Below are 18485 nucleotides of genomic sequence, written 5' to 3'. Positions count from 1 at the left end.
ATCGGTGCGGGAACGCCGCCCCTCCCAGCCCCTGTCATGGCTTCTGGGGGAGCCACCTCGGCTTGCTTCACCCCCACGCTTGCAGGTGTCTGCCTCCAAGTTTAACCTGAGCGCCTCACACACAACTGGCAGGTGCCAGCGCTTTATATAAAGGCCGGGTTGAAATATCCAGAGTTTTCCTATGGGGTGGTGCCCGGTGACTCCCAGTGTGAGAGGAAAAATGAGAACTGAAAAGGGGTTAAAACCAAAAGGGCCAAGTCCTTGGTCACAGCCCAGAGCACAACGTATGGTGGGGGCTCGAATCAGCGACCCGCTCACCACGGTGCTATTTAGCCCTTAACGAACTACTTCTACATTCAATGGGACTTAGATTGTAGATTAAAAAAATAAAAGTGAAAAGGTTGTGTTTGGAACGCCAGGTGCTTGAAAACTCAAATGGCTGTAAGTTTTTAATGACTGAGGGAGAAGCGTGTTTCTTTATTTGCTTCTTAGAGGCTCTGCCGGCTGGGTCAGACACCAACTGCACCCAGGAGCCGAAGCCAGGGCTGGTCACCAGCAATGGCAGGTGTTGGTGGGCAGCCAGCACTAATCAGGTGGGAGTCACAGAATCACTGAATATCCCGAGTTGGAAGGGACCCATAAGGATCATCAACTCCAACTCCTGGAGTATTTTCACTTAGTTTGCCAACACTGGGTGACAAGGAAACAAGTTGAAGTAAAAGTGCCTTTTTGTGTAGCTACTTGACATGTATATTTACAGCGCTTTCCAGGTTATTTGGTCTGCATTCACTCCTGCGACAGAGGTGAAGACCTTAAATAAAAAGGGGGAGAGGAAGGAAGTGAAATCTGAGCCACACAGCGTCCAGCTGCAGCTGGCTTGTTTCTCCATCTCCTTTTGTAGGAATTTTGTACCCTCCGTTCTGCTGCCAGCACACAGCTCCCGGCCTGTTTTCCCTCCCCACATGCCCGGCTTTGTACCCGCTCCCTTCCCAGCCCCAGCCTTTTTGGTGCGGCACCAAATGGCGCTGGGGCTGAGGCCGGGGCCGTGCCTCCCGCTGCTGCCTCCCTGAGCCCGGGGCGGGCGCTGGGCCGGGCCGGGCCGGGCTCCGCCACCCTGCGGGGCGGTGCCGGCGGCCGAGGCTCGGGATGGCGGCGGCGGCGCGGAGGGCGCGGCCGGGGCAGCCCCGCTCCGGCTTCGGGCGGGCGGCGGAGGAGCCGGGCCCCGCCGTGCCTCAGGGGCTGCTCCGGGCCGCCCGCAAGAGCGGGCAGCTCAACCTCGCGGGCCGCGGCCTCGGCCAGGGTGAGCGCGGGCGGGGGAGCCGGGGGGCTGCGGCTGCAGCCCCGGGAGGGCCGGGGGCTTCCAAAATACAGCGGTAAGGGCGGGCAGAAAGATCTACAAGGGGTACAGCGGCCATAAGGAGCGCTCCCTGCCCTCCTGCCCTCGTTGCTGCCGCCTCCAGCCACGTCCAGTTGTCAGCTCTGGAGAAATCTCCAGAAGTGTAATTGTGTGCGTACGGAAAGCACTCAGAATGGGGAAATTTCAGGGTGAGTAGCAGGTGTATTTAGCTGACCCGTGTGTGTTTGTGCTTGTAGTGCCTCAGCATGTGTGGCGGATAAATTTGGACACTCCGGAGGAAGCCCATCAGAATCTCTCTTTCGGTGCCGCGGATCGCTGGTGGGAGCAGACAGACCTGACCAAGCTGATTTTAGCCTCAAACAAGCTGCAGCTTCTTTCAGAGGACGTCAAGCTTCTGCCTGCACTCACTGTGCTAGATGTACGTACAATGATCCTGCTATGTGCTCTCTCTGTAGGAGGTGGGACAGGATAGTCTTAGGCCCTTGTTTTCTGTTTCCTATGGAGGTGGATGTGTAGAAGTGCCATTGGTGTGTTCTCAGGATAAAGGTTTGTTGCATACCACCCTGCTGATACATCAGTTAATACACTGGTAGTCGGCATTGTTCTGTAGAAAGATCTAGGAAATTTTAATATGGGCACTGAAAGAAGATCTGGTATTGGATGCAGCCACCTTTCATATGCTTCCCCCTTCTTCATATTAAATACTTTAATTTCTCACTGCTTACTATCAATTAAGTAGAACTTTGACAGATTGGCAGTTGCAGTGCTGTTATTGGTAAACGTATCAAGTCATATACACAGCTGCTACTACTGGACAAAACTATTCTTTGTATTAGTTTTTTTTTTAATTTTTTTTGTCTTTTGATGTTGGGGAAGAAAACCTACAAGGTACAAATTAGTAACTCTTCTAAAAACTCTATTTTCCAGGTACATGATAATCAGCTGACATTTCTTCCATCTGCATTAGGACAATTAGAAAATCTTCAGAAACTCGATGTCAGGTAAGCACGTTACAAAACTAGAGCATTGGTTTCCAAGGTGTGAATAAGAGATTGTAGTATAATAAGTTTTGTTGCAGAAAAGTTAACTTTTGGTTTTTAAATAGACAATATACTGAGAATCATAGGTTTCAGGTCAAAAAAATAATTAGGTTTGTTACAATTATTTTGACTAATACTTAGAAGTCACAGTCTCTCTTGGAAGCTGAAAGCTGGTGTTTTGAATAATCACACAAAAGCAGTATCAAGATTCATTTGCTTCAGTCTGGCAATTTTGTTTTAAAGGATTAAAAATGCTTTTTTTTTTTTTTTTCATGAATAATGTACATTGGAAATAACTATAAACCTCATTTATCCTCTTCATAAATTCACATTCTTCAGTTACCAGGAGTAACTATGTAAGTTTGTGCACGAGGAGACACTGGGTATGTTCCTTTTGTGTGTGTGAACTGCATTAAAAAAAATAGATCCATCTGGAATATTGTAAATTCAGATGAGGATTAAAACTTGAACAAATAACCAGACATAATTCCTCCTAGGAAACCAATCCATTGCAGAGGGCTATAACAGCTGTAAGAGTGATTTTTCTTAAAGGTGATGGTGTCCTCAACAGCATGCATATGCAAGCTGCACTCTGAAAATGTTTCGCAGCAGCCTGTCTCACTGCAGCTGTAATGAACAGTTAGTCTGTGCCAATATCAGAATTTCAGGTGCATGCTGGAAATGCTTGATACTTGCTCGCGGGCCTGAAGAGTTTGCATTTCAAGGGGTTGTGGTGGCTAGGACAGCCCTGTAGGTATTAGGGTTGTAACCCTAGTTTGGATGGCATCATGTGTAACAGAAGTTTTTTGGTGCAGTTATGTTCTTAAAACTACTTAGTGATTGTTATTTCCCTTTGTTTTCCACATTTTAATACCAGCCATAACAAACTGAAAAGTATCCCGGAAGAGTTGATGCAGTTGTCGCACTTGAAGAGCCTTCTTCTTCAGCACAACGAGCTGAGCGACTTGCCGGATGGGTTTGGACAGCTTGTCAGTTTAGAAGAATTGGTAAATTACAACTTTTTGAAAAATATTTATTTGCTCAGAAATGTCAATTTATCCATGTTTTGCTACTGCAAATGTAAATCACAAAAAAAAAGTCTTACATTGCAGAACCTTATGAATATTCCAGTCATTTATGTAGCTTATCAGCTATTATGTTTTTGTGTGTTTGCTTGAAACCAAGCTTTACTTTGGGTTTTCCAAATATTTTAAGAAAAATCAAATCCCATATGATATGTCAGTCCTGGGAGACTTGTCTCAGCCATTCACATTTCTACCAGGGAGATCCTGAAGATGTCAGCAAACTAATTTTAATGTTCTGCCAGTAATTAACTTTACAGTAGCAGTACTCATGGGATACTTTAAACATCTCTCTTTGTAACCTCTTTTTCTCTCTTTTTATTTAATCTTCAGGATCTGTCCAACAATCATCTTACAGACATTCCAACAAGTTTTGCTTTGCTCATTAACTTAGTGCGACTCAACTTGGCTTGTAATCAACTCAAGAACCTGCCTGCAGATATCAGTGCGATGAAAAGTAAATTTGTTTCCTCAGCTTATTAAGTGTCATACAGCCATTTCTGTGGTTATGTTCAGAAACTTGTTGTATGTTATTCAGGATTAAGACAGTACGTTTTGAAGGAGTTAAAGTATTCTCAAGAACTCTAGTTCAGTGTTACTAAAAAAAATCAGCTACAGCTACTATATATCAAGCTTAAGTCCTCTAGTGGTTTGTGTTTCTTGACAAATGGAGCCCAGGGAATTGTTAGAAAAGTCTAAGGATTACTGTTGCTTAGCTTTGAAGATATTAGCCTTAAAACTGCAATAAGCAATTTGACAAATGTTTTCTTTAATGCATATTTTGAGTGGAAAATAAAGCATAAATAAGAGGGTTGAATTCATTGGAAAGAGAAAAAACATGAGTTTGTCACTGATGAAAAAATCTACTTTTACTGTTCAAATGTTAAATATCAAGCTTATTCATGTCAGATGCGTATTTGAATAGCCGTGGCAGATCTGATGGCAGGACCAGGTGGTAGATTGCCATCTTTTTTAAATGTTACAAAAATTATCTGCAGATCTTTCTGAGGTGGTCTTTGATATCAGACTGAACGTTTCCTGTTATCTCCAAATGAGAACTGGTATCTGGTAGGGTCACTGGAGGCATTCCAGAATGTCTGTGAAGAACGAATGAAAAGCAAATGTCTCGTTTTCAGAAATGCTGATGCTAACTGACTTGATTTCTTCCAAAATTCCAATTGGCGAAATGTTTTTAGGTCTACATCAAAAAGCAGGAAATGCGTGCTTCTGCAGAAAACTATTTTTATTTTCTTTCTTTGTCATTTGCACTCTTACTTCTGTAGGCTTAAGACAACTGGACTGTACTAAAAACTACCTGGAAACTGTACCTGCTGAATTGGCGAGTATGGCATCTTTGGAACAACTTTATCTGAGAAAAAATAAATTACGTTCCTTACCAGAACTTCCCTCATGCAAACTACTGAAGGTAAGGTTTGAAATAGTTGGTGCACTGTAAATGTGTTTGCAGTAAACTTCTAAAATAATGATTGTTATGTCACGAGTTACTGTGAATCACAGTGGTCAAAAATTAAGAATTCCCTGTGTAGAATTCTGTTCAATATGTACCCATTTGCAATTACTTATTGTCCGCGTTGGTCTGTCCTAATGTTATTTGGAAGGCAAATTTACAGTGGTGCTCTTCAGATTTGGAAAACAAAAGAAATATTTAAGGAGAAGAATGACTGAAAAATAGATGTAATATTGTCTGCAACAGTTGTGTTTTATCTCTGGCAACATCTTCTGGATGAATTTACTTTGTTCACTGTATTTTTTTCTTTGTAACTGTGGAGAAAATATGCACTTGAAACAATCCCATCTTTCAAATATTTTGTAGCCTTAGTTCCCCATACGTTTATAATTGAAAATTCCCTGGCTGGGAACATCATGTTTTTGTTGCTCAACTAACAGAAACATGATTGGGCCGACTGAATGCTTGTATCACTGTTGTTTCCAATGACCAAATCCATCACTGAATGCAGACACCTTAGTTCCTCCTAACTCTGAACTCAGCCTTTACGATCCCAGGCTATTGCAGCATTTTCTAACCAAGCTCCTGCTGCTGTGAGAAATTCAGTGTCTGGAGGGCATCCAGTAGCATGCGTCTCTTTGGTCTAAAGAACCGTTCAGTTCTTCCATTGTAAGTGAAGCATTTCCAGTAGGGAGATGGAGAGCTGCCGTCTCAGCTTCCTATAGCTTAGAATTTAAGAAACTTCTTGGTTAAAGTAGTTGTTAACAAGTCCTTGACAAAAGCGGAGCAGATTTATTTCTAACTTGGACATGAAACTCAAAGCTGGGAGTTCTCTGATGGTTTCAAAACAAGCTGAGTTCAGACACATGTCCCCGGATCTTTGGAAGCTTTGATGTTTCCTGTGTAGATAAGTGGGTATCAAGATCTGTATCTTCTCCACACCATATGTTTTGGCTAGTGCCGTGATTTGGGAGATTAATAACTTGCAGGGTAATTTTACCAGGGTAACATAACTCCGTGAGGGATCTCTGTCTCCACAGGAATTACATGCTGGTGAAAATCAGATTGAAATATTAAATGCAGAGAATCTTAAGCATCTGAATTCCCTCTCTGTATTGGAACTGAGAGACAACAAGATAAAATCAGTTCCTGATGAAATTACTCTGCTTCAGAAGTTGGAGCGACTTGACCTTGCCAACAATGATATCAGTAGGTAATAATAAAAACCACGTATGTCTGCGACGAGGCCTTGCTCAGGGCATCTACTGATGGCTAATTCTGTAGCTAATGTATTACACTTTGTAAAATGTGATTAAAAAAGGACTTGGTTGTGAAATGGAGGAGCCCCTTCTGTGTTATGTAAATGCTGTGATCAAACTCTGCCTTTTTTAAATGTAATACATTCTGTATCTTTTTATTTGAACCCGGAGCTTCAGAATAGCAGGCCATCTGACAAATAATTGCAAGTGCTTTGGGATTTATTTTGAAGCTGCTTTGAACTGAAATGGGTTGTTTCTGTTTGCAGATTGCCCTATACATTGGGGAACCTTCCGCAGTTGAAATTCCTGGCATTAGAGGGAAACCCTTTGAGAACCATTCGAAGAGACCTTCTACAAGTAAGCATGTTTAGGTAGTGTTGAAAATTTGGCTCTGTTGCATACTTATATTATCCAAATCATGTAGCCAAAATATTATTAGAAAACATTGTAGCCTGCACAACTTTAATCTGTCTCTTTTGTTTGTGTAATTCATGTGCTCTTTCCGTGGGAGTCTGATAAAATGCTTTAGATCATAAGGACTGTGGAATAAAGGAGGTTGATGCTTCATAGGACCCATTTCTGATTTGCTGCAGAAGCTGTAATATATATTGTGAACAAAGCAACAGATGTCTGGGGAGAAAAGGATAAGGCAGCTGTCTGCTGCCTAATTCTGCTGCAAGTCACAGTTCATTGCAGTGCTAGGCAAGTTCTTTATGTCAGGCTTTTCCTAGATGAGCGTGGATTTCTGTTTCTCATTTCCTGCTTGCCTGAATTAAGGATCTAGGATTCAATTTCCAAAGAGTTTTTGGAAACAGATGTGTTTTGAGCCATGCCAATATGAGGTACTATGTTTTCTTGTGGATAACCTACACCTCAGATCTATGTTCTCTCTGTAGGTAGATGGCAAAGCGAAGGTGTGAGTTGTGCATGAGAAAACAAGTATGGAGGGCAGCAGGGAGGCTGGAGTATGGGCACTGCTGCTGCTATAGAATTCTCTTTTATTTTTATCTCAGCAAGCTCTTCTTGGTGGTGGTATACATTATTTCTTCTTTTCTGTGCTTTTGCCAGTGCTTTAAAATAAATGTTTCCAAAGCACTTGGATTCTCTAAATACAAACAACATCAAAGGCCCTCAGCTGAAATGAATTTTTGTAATATGTCAGAAATAAGAGGGAAAACATACGTATCTGATTAAGTGTGAATTGTAGTCGCTGAATTAATGAGAACATCATACGTGATTCTGGAGTTCAGAATTGTCTTAAAATGCACATACAAAGGAGTCTGAGTTAGGGTTGCTTGGCTACTTCAGTTCTGCTGTTCCCTAGCGTCTGAGGATTTACTGTCTTTCAGCAGTAAGACCACAGATATATGTAATTTTTTTGTATATATTTCTTATTTATACCAAACTATAGCTACAAGGATTCCAGTATGACATTTTTTACTTACACCATCTTGATCCGTTTCCATTACACTGGAAATTTATAGCTGGAATTTTATGTGCCTGACTAGATTTTTTTCCACTTGATTTAATAGAGAAATAGATAAATCTCGTAGGGTCCCCAGGCACTTGCTAGCAGCAGGTGAATGCTGAGATGAAGGAGTTGCAAAGACGGGGGATAAAAGTATAGCCTAGCAGGCACAGATTCTGTCTTGTGCATCCCTGATTCATCTCTTCCTGTTCCTCAGGCTTCTCATTCTGGTCTGAAACCCACTCTTGTGTTTTGTTTTGTTTGTTTGTTTTTCCAAAATCCAGTCATCTCTTATTAAATCCTAGTCTCTCCTATTTGCATAAAATTATCACCTGACTGCTGAGCTTTGTCTTACTGCCTGCCTTCCTCTCCATGAGCCAGATGACCATTGCTTAACTTTCTGTTTGACCTTCACCTTTTTCTTTTTATTTTCTCCTATATGGGCTTCTCTTGCCTTGCTCAGCTCAGCAGATGCCAGGTCTTCCTGTGTCTGCATTCACTCCCAATCTTCTCCAGCCTCTCTTTCTCTGTCTTCTGTCTTCAATTTCTGTCTGGTTTCATTAGATTCCTTGTGAGAATTCTTCTTTTCCCTTCTCCATGTTTTCTTTTTCCCCTCTGCATTCAGATCAGTCTCTTCTCGTGTATAATAAATGTCAGCTAGAATGAGAAATGTTAATTCATATTCACTGCTTAAGTTCAGTCTCTTCTTTTAAAACTTAGAGGAGAAACACTCAAAATCATGAGGAAAGCCTAGTTTTATCCTAAAACAGATGGGCTGGATGAGATTATGTTTAATTACTCAGAGATTGTGCAGATAGTAACTGAGTTTGACCAGTAGAGGTTGCTATGAGAGGATTGCCAATCAAATCTTTGGAGAATCCAGCAGTTAAAAATCCATGCAAATACATAAACTGTGGTGATACAAACAGTTACTAGAACACTGAGCAGTCAACTTCTTTGACTAATGTTAAATTTCTTCTCCAATGCAGAATTGTGCTAGACCTTTTAAGAGAAGGCTAAGTTCTTTTGAACAGTTTTTCCTCACTCTTGGCCAAAGTCTTCAGATTAAAAGCTAAAAATGTGCAGCCTAAGGTGGTAACATGGGTCTGGACATTTCCATCTGGAATAAACAACACTCTAAATAAGCAAGTTCTTAAGCTACCACAAGAGAGTTTTTCTACACGACCTGTTAGGTAGTTTTTATAGTTAGCAGTGCTGTGAGCTCTACCTGTGTGACTGAAATTGTCATTCCTGATTGTCAGAACAGCTGTATAAATACTGGCTAGCAGATACTTACTGATCTTTCCTTTTCTTTTCTTTCTTTTTTAAGAAGGGTACCCAGGAACTTCTGAAATACCTAAGAAGCAAAATCCAAGGTATATTGTTCCATCGCGCTGCATTTTACAGATAATCTTTCTAAGAAATTGCAATAAGCTAGAGTCTACTCAGGGTAGCAGTTTTAATCCAGTTTCCTCCAGTTTTCCCGCAGTAATAGTTTTCTTTACTCAACAATGTGCTCTTATATCTCACTGTTGTTTCTTTTTCTTATTCTATTGGATAACACTGAACAACAAGCATTCTTTGTGGGGCACTGTCACTTAGAAAAATAATCTTAAGTGTTATCCCCTGGTCCCTTTATGCATTTTGGATGAAGAATTCCAGTAGCTTTTTATTTTTTCCCTGAGCATCACAGGAAATTTACATAACAAGTTCTTCATTTTAAGCTTGCCATCTGTCTGCTGGCTTGGTCGCAGTATGGAAGGGTAGGTGAGATTATGCAAAGGTATTCTGTATTATCGATGCATTCATGTTGGAATGTGGGCAGTAAAGTCCAGTGATTCCCAGAAAGTATATGCATGAAAAAGTCTGCCTTGAAATCATGGTGGTACCATAAGGTCCAGCATGTAGCTAATAAATAGCATAAAAAATTCTGGGGGAGAAAGTAGTTGATTATTTTAAAGAAAATTCTAATCTTGGCCTACTAGAATTCATCTTTCTATGATGTATAAGTCTTGATCTCAACATTCCCTATAGAAATAATTAAAAAGTCATAAAGCAGAAATTCAGATGAAATATCTCAAGATTAATTCTCTGGATGCCTGCTGTATGTTTTTGCGGAATCTTCTTTTGGATTCTGAGATCCAGCTGCATGGATTAAAAACCACCTAGCTGGTTGTGTATCACATTTCTCTAACAGATGCAGTACTTTTTACTACCACCAGTTCTTTTTACAAAAAGGGATCAAAAGTTGCTAGTTTCTTCCGTGAATGGAAATCACTTTCCAGATTATTACCTGGGCCTCCCATTCAGTGAGATACTTTGCCTTTTTTTAGTTTTGTGTTGTATTTTCCAAGTAAAGTGGTGGAGATGACACTGTATTTTTGATTATATAGGAAACAGGCTGTCAGAGTCTGAGCAAATGGCATGTTGAGGAGATGAAATCTTCTCAAAAACAGGATTTTTTTTTACCAGCTTTAGAAATCTTCATCTTTCTTAAAATGTATGACATGAAATAGGCAAAATAACCGGGTTTGCTGATCATGTTAAATATCATATGGAAATGATTTTGCAGCGCTTAAATGGCAAAAAATGCTTAACTTCTTCATTGAGAAGGGGCCTTCATAAGACTCATAGGCAACTTTTATTGAACATGGTATGTGTAAATTTGTATGCTTTCTGTAAGTGGGCTTTCTTTCCATCTGCCAGATGATGGCAGCATTAATTAGGTTACTGCAGTGTATGAAATTGCTTCAAAATGCCCGATTCCATGCAAGTATAACCTAGTAGTAATTTCGCAACAATTAGTTGGATGCTAGAGTACATACTCAGAAGCTCACCTGGTGACCTATGACAGTTAATACAATTGTGGGTAATAAAATAAGCTAATATCCTGCATGGATGGCAGCGTTTATGATTTTACTGTATCTGTTACAGCATCTAATAGGGAGTTAAACCAGTAGCAGTAACAGTCTTATTCATGTAGGGATATAATTGAAAAAGGGGCTCTTAAATCTTGTTTTTGGTTCTTCTTAATGTAAAGCTGACTAGCTGGGCTTAGGAGCAATAGTCAGTTGACTTCTATTCACGAATGCCACTGAATTTCCTACAGTTTTGTTCATTTATTTTAATGGAAGCTGGGTTATCATGCTTGGACTTCTGGGTAAGCTTCACCCTACTTAAGCATATGTTGAATGCCTGGGGTGTGATGCCGCAGCTCAGACATGCAGAGCATTTTTAATACTTTTCTTACATATTCAAAGAAGCGAACAACTTTTTCATGTGGATTGGAGAGAGTAATCAAAAGGAGCTCTACAGAGGAGGATATTAGGAAGGTTTTTATAAATATTAATGTTTTAACTATAATTATGGTCAGGTTTGCTGTTCTGCAGATAGTTGACCCTTATCACGTCTTGCCTACCTTCCCTGTTTCTCACTGTTTCTAACCTCCACGCCTTGGAGGGTACTGGCTAACATAAAAGCATACTAGGTGTGGTGTTTAATGACCTGGTTTTTCAAAATCCAAGTCAATTCTTCCATCCCCCCAAAAAAAGAACCACAAACAACCCAAACCCTGAAACCTCAAAATATATACAAAAAAATAAAAAACTTATTAGGAAAATCTTGAAATAATCTGAATTAGATTATATGCAGTCAAGCCAGAAGATAGGAAGAGTTAAAATGGATGATGGCAGGTGACTAGGGACCCTAAAAAATTCACCATCAATGCTGCTCAGAGCACATCTACAGCAGCCTGTAGGTTGTGTGACTGTCTGTGTGTGCTATCTCCAGATGATGGACCTAGTCCGAATGAGGAGCCTCCTGTGACAGCCATGACTCTCCCAAGCGAGTCAAGGATTAACATGCACGCCATAACTTCCCTAAAATTACTGGAGTATAGGTAAGTGTTTGGAAATACTGCCTATCTCTAAAGTTATAAGAAAACTTGTGGGACCCTTCCAACTTGGATATTCTTTCTTATATTTTTTTTATTTATTTTTACCTCATGGTGTTTACCAAACACTTTTCGAATTCTGATATATTTGTGCATTTTTCACTTTAATTTGAGTGCTCAGGAGTAGGCAGATGTGATTGCAGTGTGTTTCACATCTCGCTTTCTTTTTTTTTGGTCTGTGTATTGTCAAATACTCCACGATAACATTCCTTTTAACTCATTGAAATGCTTAATATCTTTAGATGCTTTTAGAAGCTTTTACACTTCCTTAGTTATTATCATTAAGTCTCAAAAAATCTCCTGGTAGGTGAGTATTTCTTCAGTTATTTCTTAAATGTAGCCAACAATTTAACTTGTTAGGCTAGGAAAGGGGAATAAAACCCTGCTTGCTGAGAACTGCTGGGTGAAATGCACAGTTCTGCAGAGAGCTGGAGCGTAGAAGGGGCTGCGCTGTAGTGAAAGGGCTGGGATGGACGCCTTCAGTCTCCTCAGATGGTCAGAGGCTCCAAATTCAGTAGTTACCTGAGTTACAGCGGGGGGATGTTTTCTCAGCTGAGAGGGGGAAACAAGTGAAATGCTGATTTGCTACAGTTTCTGGCCCAATATATGGCATTGACACATTTGTTGATGTAGTGACCTAATTAAGCTCTTAATGATTTTTCCTAAGCAAGATGACAGAGCAAGATGTCAGCTAACATGGTGCAGGGATTGGTAGCTTTTTCCTAGCAGTCCTTTCAGGACTTTTATTTTAGATATTTATGTATTTATTTTATTGCTCATCTTTTTCTAAAAGAAAATGAAAATGTTTTGTTAATAACTAGGAGATGATGAACATGTTTGTGTAACTTGGGTAAATGCTTTTTGTTGTTCAGTGAGAAACAGGCAGCTGTGATTCCTGATGAAATGTTCAACGCGGTCAGAAGTAATCCTGTCGCCACTGTCAACTTCAGCAAAAACCAGCTGACTGCCATTCCTGCAAGGTACTTTCAGAAAGACCATCCTTGTTCGTTTTTATTCTGCCTCTGTTCCTCAGCGTCTCGTGTTGTTTCCACTCAAGCATATTTACACTTCTTCCTCTCTCTGTGTACACACACACAATGCAATTGAGATGCTGAAAAATGTGCTCATGTTTCTGGTACAAGTAGCCTGCAGGTGGGTCCATTTATTAGCACAAAGATCACAGTAAAAACAAGCTTGGCTCTGCTCATCAGTGCTTACATTATGCGTTGTCTTTCATACTGCTTTTCTAAGCATTGTTGAAATGAATAGGGGTGGACTCTGATGTGACTTCTAATAATTATGAAGTGCTGTACTTAACTGCAGGCTAGTATTGTTTTCCTTGCAAAGTGGTCCTTTTCCCATACGAAGATAATCTGTGTGTATTCACCACTTCGTTAGGTGAGAGCTTTGGACTATTGCAGAGATCCTTTTTCAATGTGGTTTCTTCAGACAGTTTAATTGTGAGGTTTTGGGGTTTTGTCTTTAGAAGCCTGAACAATATCCATGCCTTTTTTCTTGCTAGCTATTGTCCCACCACAGCACTGGATATTATTGCGCTTGTTCCTTCATCCCCAGTCAAGGAAAAGCTTTCTGTTGACAGTAAGGGGAATAAATACTCTTATTGCATAAGGAGGAGGCTTAATGCATCTCTGTAAGCCTAAGAGCATCATGACAGCTGATTTTTAAGGATACCACCCCACTCGTGGGGATAACTTACTTCCATTCTTGGACACAAATGTGCTGAACATTTAACCTTTTGCACATAGAACTTGAGGAGGTGCTATCTCACATAGAGAAAATGTCTTTTCAGTACAATTTAGTGTAGCAAATCAATTTAGTGAGATAATGCTTGTGCCGCCCATGCTTTTTCGCTCTGTGAGAGTCTGTTGCATTCAGGGGGGAGGAAGGTGTAGGTGTGCAGCTGCTAGGTGCAAGGGAATTCAGTGACAATCCAGATAGGAGAGGCGAGTGTTTAGTTCATTTAATTACTTTCTGTTTTTAGGGTTATGACAGACATTCTGTTGTCAGGATTCAGCTACTAACTTTTTGAGCTTTTAAATGCTTTACATCAAAGCATCTTAATTTAATATAGAAGCAGAAAGAATAGCAAGAAGCAGCAAGTGTTGTGTTTCTTGCAGTTTGTAACAGCAGAAGTGTTGAACAGAATCAAAAGATGGAAATAAAATGGCAATCTCTTTCATTTTGATTGCTTAAAGATGGATAGTCTTCCTGTCAAAGCACTTGCAGGACTGGAGATGGAAGTGATTGTCATTTCTGCCATAATTTCTGAAATCTCTAAACTGCATTTAAGTGAGTAGGCTTTCTTAGCAAATTTACTCTCCTAATAACTTTTTAAAAGTGCTTCTGAGCTTTGTTTTTACATCAAGTATAACTCTCCAGGATGGAGAGTTTTCAGAGGTGGTTTCTATAATCTTCACAAAATTGCTTCTGAAACATCAAGAAACACCAAACGTTCTTGATTTGTAGATTTCTAGAATGAAATATTTTTTTCAGCAACTTAGGATGCAACATGTGCTTACATAGTAAAAGGATTTTCACGTTGGGTTTCAGGATTGTGGAGCTGAAGGACTCACTTTGTGATCTCAACTTTGGCTTCAACAAAATCTCATCTATTTCCTCGGAGCTCTGCATGCTTCATAAGTTGACACATTTGGATATCAGGTTTGTGACGTGTGTTGGACTTCCTTTCCCAGTGACTTGTTTTCGTGCCTTTTTAAACCAGCCATCTGTTGCAGTGGAATAGCAGTACTGAAATAATTTTTCATTTCCCAAAACAGCTCCGTAGCAGCTGAATGACCGGCAGATCCAAAATAGCAAGTGGCCTAGATTCAGGCACTGGTTAAAGCACAAAACAAGTGGGCAAGCTCCAAGATTTGCTGTGATGGAAGGGCTTGCCTCAGTCATTCAATGGTTCTCAGAGGTGTTAAGAGCGTGTTTAGAAACAAAACAACAAGGAAAAAAATAATCCTGGGGGATATCTGGGAAGTAGGACAGTGACTGTACCAACTCTGGTGTGCTGCCTGAACCTGCAGCTGTCAACTGGGATCTTATTGCAATACAGCAAGATACTTACTGTCATTCTTCCTTGCATAACTTCTGAAATATGCTCAATGCATGTGTTTAGACCTCAGGGTTAGCTTGCTAGCATTTATTATCTTGGCTGTTTCACAAAATGAAGAGCAGCAAAGCAGAATGCAGAGACACATTTGTACTTCAGCTTGGTTTAAAGTAATCTGCCTGAGGTATGTGCTGCTGGTGGAGGAGTTCTGCTGAAGACTGCAGAAATGGATGATAATGAGAGACTGATGAGGGGACAAGGTTGAATATCTGATTAAGAATTTAGGCCTAAGTCTGGGCATCTTTTAGTGAGTGGCCTTTATTTTCCTGTAATGAGACTTTTTGTCATGTTCAAGAAATACCTTGTTGGTCCTTACAAACCTCTGTCTTCATTTTATTTAAGAATGGCTTCCTGTTGTGGGAAACTGTGCAGTAACAGTAGCCATAAACGAGTTTGTTAGAGCAACTGGATAGCAGGCTAAATGAATTTTGAAGAGGTTTAGAGTTATCTTAGTGATTCATGTTGGCACCAACAGCTGGGCTGTTTCATGAGATTTCCTCTGAAACCCAAGTAGCAGAATGCCTGTTTCAGAACTGTTAGATGCTTTGAAATGCCTGGGAATCTTTTAGAGAACAGGCTTTTATGTTTTCTTATTGGCAAAAAATGAAAATGCAAACCTGGTTTGCACTCTTGAGCATGGTCTTGATCCATTTATAAAGCAATATAGTGGTTTAAAAGAGCACGTTAACACTGGTAAATATACGTATTCCGTCTGTGGATTCTTAATTTAAACGTCTTAGAAGTTAGTGATTATTCTTTGTCTTCGTTTGATACACAGAAATAATTTTTTGACATCTTTGCCTGAAGAAATGGAGGCACTGACAACACTACAAGTAATAAATCTTTCTTTTAATAGGTGAGCAACTGTTTTTTTTGTTTGTTTCTCTTTTTGTTTGTTTGTTTTTGTAACAAAAAAAATCAATATAATTTTAATGTGTTGTAAGATTGAGTAGGGACTTCATCAACTAACTGTGAGCTTAAAACAGTTAAAGAGAACGCATTTCTTTACACAGTGGTAATATATTTTTGGAACATCCTGCCACAAGTTTTTGGAGAGAGACGGTAGAAACCAGTTAAAAAAGGGATTAAACAATCTTGTGAATGATAAATCAAAAAATGGCTTCCAGCGGGACTACCCTGCAGCGTCCCTAACACATCAGTTCTGGATGATGGAAAAATACAAGGGGAGTGGGCCACGGGAAGCAGCTGGGAGGTGGCTGTAACTAGTAACTAGCCACCGTGTTGGGCTGGAAGCATCTTCTTCTGGCTCAGCAGGGTGGTTGTTAAGTACACAGGAAAACGACTGCCCATTGCTCTCCCCTCCTTACACTGGAGAGTCCCCTTCTGTGTGACACAAACTGTGATTCCCAGCTGGCCTGTAGTTCTGTTACAGGTGCTGAGCTGTCACCGTGCAAATTCTGTCCAGCTTTTTCACTGTGTGCAAGATAATAAAATAATCAATGCTTTCTCCTTCCAGAGCAGCACGTTTAAACATTGAATTTCAGTAAACAACACTAAAATGCCATCTCACTTAAAAGGCTGTTAATTTTTGAATGCCTTGTTTCTGACTTTAATTTGTTTTCCTCCTTTTTACTGAAGGTTTAAAGTATTTCCTGGTGTCCTTTACCGCATCCTAGCACTGGAGACCATCCTGCTCAGTAACAATCAGGTTGGGTCCATTGACCCTCTGCAGTTAAAGAAGATGGAGAAGCTTGGAACACTGGACCTTCAGAACAACGACCTTCTCCAGGTGCCACCAGAACTTGGAAACTGTGAAAATCTGAGGTGTGTACTGTTTTATAAAAAGTATATTCTGACTGGTTTCTTCAAGGCATGTTTTGTCAGAGGGTAAAGGGTTTAAAAAAAATCAGTCTTATTTATTAACAAGAAGGTGATGCATGATAGTATGTAGTATCTTGAGGTAGTCAGCATTTGGAGAATATATCCAACTCCTGATACTGATTGCTGAGTTCTCAGCAGCTTTGACCACTCACCTGAGTGTCTTTATCAGCAGTGTATGTACACTGTGTTCTGGCTATGGATGAAAAAATTGAAAAAAATAAGAAAAATGCCAGGATGCCTAAAAGAAGTATGAGAAAAAAAAAAAAAAAAAAAAAAAGGAAGGTTGTGTTGGTTTGTGAAATGCCATGTTAGAGCCTCAGTCAGTTACCTTGTCTGCATGTGTGTACTGCTGGTGTGCCTGCGGACGAGCCTGTTGGCCAGGTGGGTGAGCCATAGCACTGCCTGTCAGTAACTCCAGTTGGCTCCTGAACTGTGTAAATAAATCCAATTGCTAGAAAAGAGATGGAATAACATTCTGTAAATAATAATGCTCATATAGGAACAAGGCTGTCAATATCTTCAGTTACATACCTCAAAACCAGTTGTGGATACGTAGTCTGTCTTGTCAAAGATAGCAGATTATCGTTAGTATGGTTTTCTCCTTTAAAGGACACTTCTCGAGGGACTTAAAAAATACAAAATAAAACAACCCCTCTGAACACAAACAAGCAAAAAAAACCTCCACAGACATTTATGTTTAGTAAAGAGTGAGCTAGCAGCCAAGCTAGAAAATGGAGGGTTGCGATTTAACCCAGCTTTTCTGTTTAATTTTGCAATGTACATACTTCAGGAGCTCTTTTTCTCACTCTATTTTGACAGGTTGCTTTAGAAGTGGGGTATGTGTGTATTGTGCATCTACAGTAATATACCACCACTGATTTATTAGCATAAATTAAAATTCAGATGTCTCTAAAGAAGATAGGTTAGTATGAAGTAGGGTAGCAGAAGTTAACATTTTTTGGAAGAACAAAAGAGGAATTACATAAGAATTTCAAGATTCATAAATCTATCTGCAGTGTGTGTGTGGTACAAGGAAAAGCCTTCATAAAATAACTCGGCATCTCTGTCTTTGCAGGACGCTTCTTTTGGAAGGCAATCCCTTCCGTACTCCCCGAGCAGCCATTTTGGCAAAAGGGACAGCTGCAGTGCTGGAGTACCTGAGAAGCCGAATTCCTACCTGATAGTTCGTTTCCCTCCCAGACTTGTGAATCGAAGTACAAACACAATACTTCTCCTGCCTGACCAAATGCTCTGCGATTATATTGCCTTCTTCCTTCTTTGTAAACTTTTTGTTAATCTGGCCCGTGCCATAAAGCATTTGTAATTCTGTTCATGGTTTGCATGTTAAGAAAGAATTCACTCGTGAAATATTTCCCCCTCAAGGCTGCATGTCTCAGGAGTGCATTTTAAAATACCACAACCTATGTTTACACTTTTTTTAATAAAGAATACAGTTGAAAGCTGCATTTAGTAAGAGAGACAATGTTTTTCTACAACTAAGCTATTTTTTTTTTTTTAAAGAACTGTAAACACCAAAGTACTTGAAAAAAGGTGTAAGTAAACTTCTTGATTTTTGTATGCCTGTTTTATAATCTTCTGTAAGGTGCTTGGTCTCTCTTCACTGCTGCCTCAAACAATTAGTTACTGGTCTGTACGTGGTGAAATGCTTGAACCCTTAAACTGTATGGTTCTAAGAACAGAGTGTGAAATGTACTGCAGACTGCCTGCATGCCTCACATAAAAGTAAGCAAAATGTGGTTGCTATTGGTAGCTACTCTGAAACAATAAATGTTTGCTCTTGGATGTGTGTTTTCTTTCTACGTTTTTAAGAACGTGCTTTAAATTTTGTAGCCAGTAGCATATAGACATTTAATTTTT

At 40.0% G+C, this 18485-nt stretch overlaps 1 protein-coding gene across 1 annotated transcript; it reads left to right on the top strand.

Annotated features, from left to right (window-relative positions):
* Positions 1 to 928: 928 nt before the first annotated feature.
* Positions 929 to 18410, top strand: LRRC40 (leucine rich repeat containing 40). Its single transcript, XM_027462566.3, has 15 exons — positions 929 to 1300; positions 1594 to 1775; positions 2285 to 2358; positions 3275 to 3404; positions 3813 to 3936; positions 4763 to 4905; positions 5988 to 6160; positions 6473 to 6563; positions 9005 to 9050; positions 11464 to 11572; positions 12499 to 12606; positions 14198 to 14308; positions 15544 to 15621; positions 16365 to 16550; positions 17683 to 18410. Exons 1-15 carry the CDS (start codon positions 1147 to 1149, stop codon positions 17786 to 17788), a joined length of 1815 nt encoding a protein of 604 aa, XP_027318367.1. The 5' UTR covers positions 929 to 1146; the 3' UTR covers positions 17789 to 18410.
* Positions 18411 to 18485: the final 75 nt, after the last annotated feature.

This window comes from Anas platyrhynchos, chromosome 8 (genome assembly GCF_047663525.1).
Source record: "Anas platyrhynchos isolate ZD024472 breed Pekin duck chromosome 8, IASCAAS_PekinDuck_T2T, whole genome shotgun sequence".
NCBI lineage: Eukaryota > Metazoa > Chordata > Aves > Anseriformes > Anatidae > Anas > Anas platyrhynchos.
This window is presented reverse-complemented; position numbering and strand designations above follow the sequence as displayed.